This window comes from Sinocyclocheilus grahami, unplaced genomic scaffold (genome assembly GCF_001515645.1).
Source record: "Sinocyclocheilus grahami isolate Dianchi unplaced genomic scaffold, SAMN03320097.WGS_v1.1 scaffold125.1, whole genome shotgun sequence".
Classification (NCBI taxonomy): domain Eukaryota; kingdom Metazoa; phylum Chordata; class Actinopteri; order Cypriniformes; family Cyprinidae; genus Sinocyclocheilus; species Sinocyclocheilus grahami.
The window spans coordinates 865,004-875,430 of NW_015505304.1; the positions used below are offsets into that span (position 1 = coordinate 865,004).

General features: G+C 37.4%; 1 protein-coding gene across 1 annotated transcript; it reads right to left on the reverse strand.

The window, feature by feature from the left end:
• Window positions 1-7,293: 7,293 nt before the first annotated feature.
• Window positions 7,294-9,403, reverse strand: LOC107590185 (interleukin-10-like). Its single transcript, XM_016278809.1, has 5 exons — window positions 9,236-9,403; window positions 9,026-9,082; window positions 8,375-8,530; window positions 7,860-7,922; window positions 7,294-7,732 (listed from the first exon to the last, which is right to left on the reverse strand). The coding sequence occupies exons 1-5, from the start codon at window positions 9,401-9,403 to the stop codon at window positions 7,637-7,639; spliced, it is 540 nt and encodes a 179-aa protein (XP_016134295.1). The 3' UTR covers window positions 7,294-7,636.
• Between the last annotated feature and the right edge of the window lie 1,024 nt (window positions 9,404-10,427).

Consider the following 10,427-nt stretch of genomic DNA (forward strand, 5'->3'; position numbering starts at 1 on the left):
CATTGGTAAAGGTATAGTTCCCAAAAAAATAAACTAATTTTATGTAATTCCTCTCACCTTCATGCATTCCAAACCCATATGATTTACTTTTTTCTGCAGTACACAAAAAGACATTAAAAATGTTGGGCCAGTTCACCCCACACAGAGAGATGCACCCCAACGCAACAGCCAACCGAGTACAGTACATAATTTCTCAGGTATTCCAAGATATTCCGACAAACATCTATCCAACATGTTTACTTGGTGAAACCAAATGCTGAACAAAACCAACAGACACTGACAGAGGTAAAACACTGATGAGACAAAACCTGACGAATGTGTCTGTTGCCATTTGCCAGCATCAGTGTGGTGCGAATTGGCCTTCAGAAATAAGAAAGCCATACAAGGTTTGGAACGGCATGAAGGTGAGTAAATGATGGCAGTTAACTGACTGGGCAGGTCTCCGGTTTCTCCCTAATTCAATTGGTTGAGTCAGTATTTTGAAAACAACATTAAAATGCAAAAACTTTTCATAACCAATGCATACCATTACAGAAATACACTAGGGGTTTGCAAATGTACTACAGCTTCTTCGTAAGCCTTTCTAATCCAAATGGCCATTTCCAGATTTTGTTTGATTAATCTCTTTACAGACCCTCGAGATTTATCCCACCAATCCAATCTGGCAGTTGTGGACGATTATGGCTGTGTTTTCCTTTCAGTATATAAAATAGCTTCAATATATTAAAACAGATTCTTAAAGGGTGAACTGAAAAACCCAAATTCCCTTGATCTTTTCACATATAAGAAGTCATTGTACTATAAAAACATCCTGTACGTTTCAGAAACTTTCTCATTAGTCTAAAAAACAGATTATATTGGAGTCAGTCTGCCAAAACAACAGAATGTACAACTCTACTCTAACACCACCTCCACAGAAGATGATCAACGCCTGCTTCAACATCGCTGCCTGTTTAGCCCCGCCCACCGATTCGCTCATATAGTGTTTACGAGAGAGGCGAACGCGCATGTCTACACAGAAACCAAACGATAAAGATATGGCTCCGAAGACAACAGGATGCTGTGCAGTGCCAAGTTGTGGAAAAAAACTGTCTCTGCATTGCCTTCCTTCTGATCCCAACATTAGGAAAGCGTGGATAAACTTTATTTTTAATGAAGTTCCAGATTGCGTCAGTAAGAACTTGGTTCTTTGTTCACTTCATTTGACAGCAGATTTGTTTACAAACAAGGCACAATTTCGATGCAGGATTTTCAGAAAGATTGAAACTAAAAGACGATGATGTGCTGACTATATTGGATCTGACAGTAATGTCGCAAAACACAAGAGTGAGTTTTTATTACGTGATCGCTATTGCTTTGTCTGTTAAGCAGATCGTTTGATATGAGTAGTTAAGCAGTTTTAACCTAGATCAGAGCTGCATCTATCTGTGAAGGGAGTAGACTGTCAAACATACACAAGTGTGATAATCATAGCAGTGGGCGTTTAATTCCGAGTCAATCCGCCAGGCCAATTTTGATGAGGGGGCGTTAAAAACAGGACAGAAAATTGCCTATTACTTGTAAAGTATGTTTTTTGATGTAAAAATCTTGATGACATTATAAGTGGACCTCAGCAAACAGTACAAAAAAAAAAAAAAAACAGAGGCTGTTCGTAACCCCTTTAAAAAGTGGAATTTTAAATCTCAGGTAAGTAGCACTGGGAAATGGAGGCTTTGGGCATGGTTATCCGTGCACTATAAATTAAATTTAAGGAGCATAAACTTCTTTAACATAAACAGTTGCATAAACTTAGCCTCTATGTTAAGACAGTGTCTTAAGAGCTAGTCTGATCAATTAGCAATTAGCCAAGGGGTGATCGGTTATATTTTTTTGGATTCAGTTTAGACTAATCTAAGTTTTTATGTAACCAGCAGGGGCCAGTTGCATAAACATAGCCACTGTGTTAAGACTGTGTCTTAAGAACTAGTTTGACCAACTAGTTGTTAGCTAAGAGTTATCAGGCTTACCTTTTGGATTCAAATGAGACCATTCTCCCTTTTTATAACTGACTTAAAAAAAATTATGACCAGTCTTGAAGAGAAATAAATTAGATGACTAACTTTTAAGACTCATCTAAACCTTTTATGCAACCAGCCCCAGTTTATAGCAGTTAAAGTCAAATCTCATTCACTGTAGAGTAAAATCTTAATTTGTGGATTTGGCTTCTTATTTTTTTTGTCCAAAAGAACCTACAGTGCATTCAAAGTAATTGCATGCATTACATGACATGCATTCTTTGCAAATTAAACCCACAACTATCTACCAGCTGAGTTAGGTACATCTTTCAAAGTGTCTAGTGCACCTTTCAACTTTCAGTAGAATGGTTTAAGATGTGGGTGATGGTGTTGATCATTATCAGCCTGGGCAAAGTTGGTAAACAAACTCAGTGTTTTTATGTCAAACATATTTATAGGCATATGGCCAACTGAGAGGAAATGACTGCCAGCATACCCATTGTACTATAAAAACATCCTGTACGTTTCAGAAACTTTCTCATTAGTCTAAAAAACAGATTATATTGGAGTCAGTCTGCCAAAACAACAGAATGTACAACTCTACTCTAACACCACCTCCACAGAAGATGATCAACGCCTGCTTCAACATCGCTGCCTGTTTAGCCCCGCCCACCGATTCGCTCATATAGTGTTTACGAGAGAGGCGAACGCGCATGTCTACACAGAAACCAAACGATAAAGATATGGCTCCGAAGACAACAGGATGCTGTGCAGTGCCAAGTTGTGGAAAAAAACTGTCTCTGCATTGCCTTCCTTCTGATCCCAACATTAGGAAAGCGTGGATAAACTTTATTTTTAATGAAGTTCCAGATTGCGTCAGTAAGAACTTGGTTCTTTGTTCACTTCATTTGACAGCAGATTTGTTTACAAACAAGGCACAATTTCGATGCAGGATTTTCAGAAAGATTGAAACTAAAAGACGATGATGTGCTGACTATATTGGATCTGACAGTAATGTCGCAAAACACAAGAGTGAGTTTTTATTACGTGATCGCTATTGCTTTGTCTGTTAAGCAGATCGTTTGATATGAGTAGTTAAGCAGTTTTAACCTAGATCAGAGCTGCATCTATCTGTGAAGGGAGTAGACTGTCAAACATACACAAGTGTGATAATCATAGCAGTGGGCGTTTAATTCCGAGTCAATCCGCCAGGCCAATTTTGATGAGGGGGCGTTAAAAACAGGACAGAAAATTGCCTATTACTTGTAAAGTATGTTTTTTGATGTAAAAATCTTGATGACATTATAAGTGGACCTCAGCAAACAGTACAAAAAAAAAAAAAACAGAGGCTGTTCGTAACCCCTTTAAAAAGTGGAATTTTAAATCTCAGGTAAGTAGCACTGGGAAATGGAGGCTTTGGGCATGGTTATCCGTGCACTATAAATTAAATTTAAGGAGCATAAACTTCTTTAACATAAACAGTTGCATAAACTTAGCCTCTATGTTAAGACAGTGTCTTAAGAGCTAGTCTGATCAATTAGCAATTAGCCAAGGGGTGATCGGTTATATTTTTTTGGATTCAGTTTAGACTAATCTAAGTTTTTATGTAACCAGCAGGGGCCAGTTGCATAAACATAGCCACTGTGTTAAGACTGTGTCTTAAGAACTAGTTTGACCAACTAGTTGTTAGCTAAGAGTTATCAGGCTTACCTTTTGGATTCAAATGAGACCATTCTCCCTTTTTATAACTGACTTAAAAAAATTATGACCAGTCTTGAAGAGAAATAAATTAGATGACTAACTTTTAAGACTAATCTAAACCTTTTATGCAACCAGCCCCAGTTTATAGCAGTTAAAGTCAAATCTCATTCACTGTAGAGTAAAATCTTAATTTGTGGATTTGGCTTCTTATTTTTTTTGTCCAAAAGAACCTACAGTGCATTCAAAGTAATTGCATGCATTACATGACATGCATTCTTTGCAAATTAAACCCACAACTATCTACCAGCTGAGTTAGGTACATCTTTCAAAGTGTCTAGTGCACCTTTCAACTTTCAGTAGAATGGTTTAAGATGTGGGTGATGGTGTTGATCATTATCAGCCTGGGCAAAGTTGGTAAACAAACTCAGTGTTTTTATGTCAAACATATTTATAGGCATATGGCCAACTGAGAGGAAATGACTGCCAGCGTACCAAACAGAAACTTGAAAAAGAGCATGTCACTGTTTCAGAATTAAGTCTCTATTTAAGTCTCAGATGTTTGTGATTGGAATCATATTGAACCTTTATGGACACATTTAAAGCAGTCAGCATTTTACAAGTGTAGTGAAAGAGGTTGTTTTAATTCCTATTTGGTTTTAAATGATGTGAATTAGGTAATTATTTAATTAATAAGATGTGGTGGGGGGGGGGGTACATGGCGCAGTAAGAGTATTTGTTTGTTTATTTATCATGGACCCCTAAAACTTGCACTAAATTGTCTAGATCAATACAGTGACACATTTTCTAAGAATTTCGCCTTTCTTCTGCTACTCTGTTAAGTATCAAACCGCTCCATTTCTCTGAATATACTGAGTTTGAACTACGATTTAAGAGCACTTAACACTCTATGCTAAAGTAGCAGTTCTAAGAATTTGAAATGTGTAATGCTGTTTCAAAACTGAAATGTTTTAACTGTCACAAAGAAGATATGGGTATACTACATATATGGACTTGCACACAGAGCGCCAGGGCTTACAGGAAGTCTTTTGTGACTCACACTCCTTCGTGAATCAGTGGCAGCAAAAGGTGGCATTAACATCCTCAACAACTTGGTAAGATCACACTGTGGTTTGGTGGCTGCTTGTTGCGGAAATGAAGCAGCTTCGGTTTTCCTATGTTACGGATAGCCAACATAGCCTTGTGCAGAATGAAAAGCTAAGTCACACATTCACCCATTTTCATTAGTTTCTGGGAAATGGTTCAGAAGCATCAGTTTGAGGATAGCAAGAGTTGAGAAAAATTGTGCTCAATTGCACATCCTGGACACGTGCCTGTGTGCCTCCAACCATGACAGTAGTGCAAGGTGGTGCAAGAACTGACCCATTAAGCTCATTGGCAGTATCCAGTTTCCATTTTACATCCTAACTTAAGTATTCGCAGTTGTACTGTGTATGTATTGGCTGTTCAATGTCAGTGAACACTTTCTGCCATATCAGCTTTTTCTAAAACTAAAAATGATTTTGGTAGTTCAAATTCAACTGAACATTTGTCTTTAATTCTTAATTGCTAAATTTGTCCAATTTAATTCTTAATTTTTATTTTTGTGTCTGGTAGATGTAGACAACCAATACAGTGTTGTATTTGTCTCAGCACAGTACTGCATTTCATCTTTAGGGGTTGGCGATATACCGGTAGACACGATTAACCAGTAGTAATTTGTCAACTGGTAGAGATTTTGGACTATCCTCTCTATACACGCTCATGTAATGTTTCTGTGTTATGTGGATACGAAAATGTATCGTTTGTATGTGTTTTTAAGCATTGTGGTTATAAACAAGTGATTTGAAGCCATTGAAACGCAATCAGCAGCGAAAAAGAACCCATTTCGCTATATGCACGTGCTGTCTGAGAGACCAAGCGCTGTCAAAGAGAGGCACGTGCATGTGAAGACAGTGCTCATAGAGCGCGGGAGTATTGAACCAAGTAATTTTTGCCGCTTTATAGGCCTTTAACAGTTAAATAAACACACTTGTATGTGTCAAAATGCCCGTCTTTGCAAGTATCCTCATAAACACAGTAATTTAGGTCTTAAGTGAAAGCAAACAACTTGAAAACACATGTATAACAGTATATCAGATCCGGGCAGCTCTTAAAGTGACAGCAGTCCTTCATGTTAATCAAACAACAAAAGATAGAAAATCTCTCACTGCTCTTGACTAAATCACATTTGTAACTTTAATAAGAGGAAATATATATTTAATTTACACAGTGTTTTTATACATTTGATTTCTTTATACAATGTATGTAGCATTTCTTATTTATTTGTTCTACTGTATTTCTTGTTCTTTTTTAATCGCTGACTGTATTTGTCTTCAGTGATCTTGAGTTTTGTTTTTTTCTTTTGGTCTAGTATTAGTTTTTTGTGATGTTGACATTGGTGACAAGTTATGAAATTTCTATGGTATCAAAAATGTTGATATCATAAAGAATAACTATATCGTGATAAATATTGTTACCGTGAAATAAAATGGCACATATCGTGATATGAGATTTTGGTCATATTGCCCACCCCATCATCTCCTAGAGTGTAGCAATGTTGTGCGTATTGTTGTGCATGGAGAGCAGGACAGCTTTCATCTAATTTTGAAGGCGGCTAAATTCTTGTGATGTGCATTTAGTTAATGGAAAAAATAAAAACAAAACTTTTACAATTCTGTATCTAAGAAATTCGCATTGCAGTCACCACAGATTTCTCTAAATCTGTTCTGCGTCAGAAGACCTGATGTTTTGGTGCCTCGGAAGCCTGAATGCGAATAGTTTCATTAGGAGGTACCATTATAGAGAAACCCTGCAAAGTTTCATGCACAGCCTATGATTGTTTGCTGTTGATAGATGCACAAGCTTATGACTCTTTGCTCTTTTGTTTTGCAAAAGCTTTCAATTTCAACTGCTACCCCAATCAGCTAACCACCCCAGGCCTTGCTTAGCGCAAGTTGCTTAGCGCAGTTGTGACTTTTCTGTCACAACTGAAACTAGCGTCTTGTTCCCATACTGTTTTGCTTACTCAGTAGCTCACGACACGGCTGCAGGTTTAAAGTTCCACGGCCTATGTTAGCTGTTACATAGTTAATCTCATTAGGGTGAGACATACGTTGCTGCAATTACAGTAAAGGGCTGACTGCTAAGCTGCTGGTAACTGCTCTATTTAGGTCAGTTTTGAGGTTAGCACAGTCATGTTTTAACCCTTACTAGCTCACTTTGACACACCCTGTAAATGATAGTGTTAAATGATAAGCCACAGTAGCACTGTTTTAATGATTTGTCATTTTAGAATGTAGATTTGGCTACATTTACGCTCAAGGCTTGACATATAGCGTAAGTAAACAGAAGACAAGTATGAACTCATGTCAACATGAGGAAGACAAATAACCACATTAACCCAAAAAGGGAATGGCTGTTGCATTATTGAGTTGCAATAATTTATTGATGACACGTTTCTGTAACAAATTAAATACAAGCATCAGAAATAAGTGAACAATACAGTGAAATACATGAAGTAACAAAAATAAATAAAGTTCACAAGACATAAATAGCAGTATTTACACGATAATTTCAAGTTATTTCAGCAAGTTGGCAAAGTGCAACTAATTTTTAAAATGACCCTCATTCAAGTCAATGTGACTTAAACAACATCTTATGGTTTTAGTTCAACCTAAAAAAAATTGCCATTGATGGCCATTTGCCATCCAGAAACTGAAGGTGAAGGGGAAGGCATTCCAGTGCATCATAAAGTAGTGTGATGGAATGGTGATGTGCAAGTGATAAGTTAAAGGATGAAGTCCATATGTGCCATATCCTATTGTATGTGCTTGATCTGTCTATTGTTCCTTTTCAGATTATTCAGACTTGATGGCCACCATCTAATCCACAGTGACATCCTATTAGTGCTTGACTCTCTTTGATGCCAAATACTGCTCGATGTACTTAAAGAGCATATCAAGCTCTCCCATGGCTTTATAAACACCTTTTTCCTTCATCTAAAGAGAAAAAGATGTTGTCAACCTTTGGAATAACTTTCCAAACACAATTGAATAAGAGTAGAAGAGAGTTTTGATGGTGTAACATGTTACTCTTATTAGCATTAAGTTGCTGTATAAGACTTACCTTTTCATATGAGTTCTTTATGCTGGCGAACTCAAAGGGATTTTGGCAAGAAAAGTAATTCCTCTGTAACATAGAGAGATGTGTGTTATTTCATGTAGTTTGCAATGTTAAAGACACCTTCTTTGCCTCACCATATCATTGCACATCAAGCACTAGGTATTTTGGTCGATTTGCAATAGCTCTTGCCAATAAAAAGCCACATAGGCTTTCTCCATATGTGCACTATTTCGACATCCTCAAGATGCCTGAACTACGTTTTCCAAAAACTAACGGTCACCATCATAACATCCTAACTTTAGCAACATAGTTTTAATCAGTTCCCTGCTTTAAAAAAACACCAGCTTAACAGGTTTACTGCTCTTCCAGCCTGGTTGGGCAGGTAAGTCAGCTGGTTTTAGAGGGATTGTGGCTGGTTTAAGATGTGTTTGACACCAAGACAGAATAGTTTACTCTGATTGTGAAAGTAATGTATCATCCTTTAAACTTATATGTTAATAATTAAAAGACAGACTTACACATTTCAGTATATCCCGCTTGAGATCCTGAAATATATTTCCTATCGAGTCGATTGGTGTTTTTGAGCGCAAGTGGTCCTTCTGGACCGCTGTTGGCAGAATGGTGTCCAAGTAGAAGCGCAGGATCTCGTTCATGACATGACATCCATAAGGACTCTGTGGATCATATATGAGATTTATCCTTTATGAGCAGTTTCAGACACCCACGGTTATCACACTTTGCCACCGCTGTAGCAATGTGCAGATACAAGATGTTTGGCGAGATTTTAGTTTGGTTTGCACACATCTTGCACAAAACCTTCGGTTTCAGTATGATTACTTCTGATGTTGCTAATTTTAAATTTGAATAATTGCTGCTATACTTCTGTGGGAGTAAATGAATGAGTTTGTTACTTACATTGATGTTCTGTTGCACGTTTTCGTTCAGTAATGGTTCCAAGTCATCATTGGACTCCTGAGTAGAACAAATGTCAACAAAATTCTGTTACAGAGAACCTCAAAACTCAATATAGCATGAAAAAAGCAGAAATACCTTGCAGATTGGGATCTGCAAGGCTAAGACTTAACTCAGTGTATCTGAGCTGGAAATCAGTCTAAATATACTTACATAAAACCTTTCTGTGGGAGTAAATGAATGAGTTTGTTACTTACATTGATGTTCTGTTGCACGTTTTCGTTCAGTAATGGTTCCAAGTCATCATTGGACTCCTGAGTAGAACAAATGTCAACAAAATTCTGTTACAGAGAACCTCAAAACTCAATATAGCATGAAAAAAGCAGAAATACCTTGCAGATTGGGATCTGCAAGGCTAAGACTTAACTCAGTGTATCTGAGCTGGAAATCAGTCTAAAAATACTTACATAAAACCGCTGTATTTCTCTGTATGCAGACCGGAGCTCCTTCAGTCTCACTGGAAAGCCCTCCACAAATGAGCAACAGCCAGACTTGCAGTCGACTCTTCTGCACTGAGCACTGTCAGAAAGCAGAAACATAACCAGAGCAGAAAGGATGACGCCAGTGAAAACCATTCTTCAATCCTCTTTCTTTCTTCTTGTTTTTTCCCCTTGATATTCAGCCCTCAAAAGAGGAGATGTAAAGAAGAGCTTTGGGGTGCCTTTATTTTATACCCCAGAAAAATCCTAGCTTGCTGGGGTGGAGGGTGGGTGGGTGTTGACTTACAGGAAATTTGTCTTACACGGTGTCATCACCTTGTGCACAAACCATTTTTTTTCTTCTGTTTTTGGAATAAAGAAGTTATATAGGAAAATTGAACTAGGATGGTTAATTCAAGCTGATGTCAGCAATGAAATGTGTTTATTTTCTAGCAGCTGTTTTCTATCTATCTATCTATCTATCTATCTATCTATCTATCTATCTATCTATCTATCTATCTATCATCTATCTATCTATCTATCTGTCTGTCTGTCTGTCTGTCTGTCTGTCTGTCTGTCTGTCTGTCTGTCTGTCTGTCTGTCTGTCTGTCTGTCTGTCTATCTATCTATCTATCTATCTATCTATCTATCTATCTATCTATCTATCTGTGTAAATTCATTTTGGAAAATGGAAAAATAATGAACTTAAACAGTAATTAAAAATAAACAATTTCATTGTGCTTATATGATTTAACCTTATCCGTTTTTTTGGCAGTTGCGGGAATCTTCTGCAAGTTTCTCAGACAGAAGCAGTAAACTGAATAGACGTCTCATCTCTGACATTTCTTTTCACGCAGATGGTGGAAGCCCGGTATGTGCATCAAGCCAACTCTCACAGGTGAGCGTAAACTCACACATACAGAGATGACTGTAAGGGGTCCAGTGTGGTTTCTGGGTGACAATTAACTCCTAGGTATTCTAAACCACAGAGATTTTTCACATTTACCCTGGCCCATTGATTCTAAAATAATGCACGCCAGACTCCTGAAACTCAATTTAAATTTTTTGCCTCAACTACTACAACTACTGTGAAAAGAAACACTCCTCTTGGGTACAGTATTATTCCTGTTACACAGCTATGCTAAAAAAATTAATATGGCTAGATTTGAGTTGAAATTAT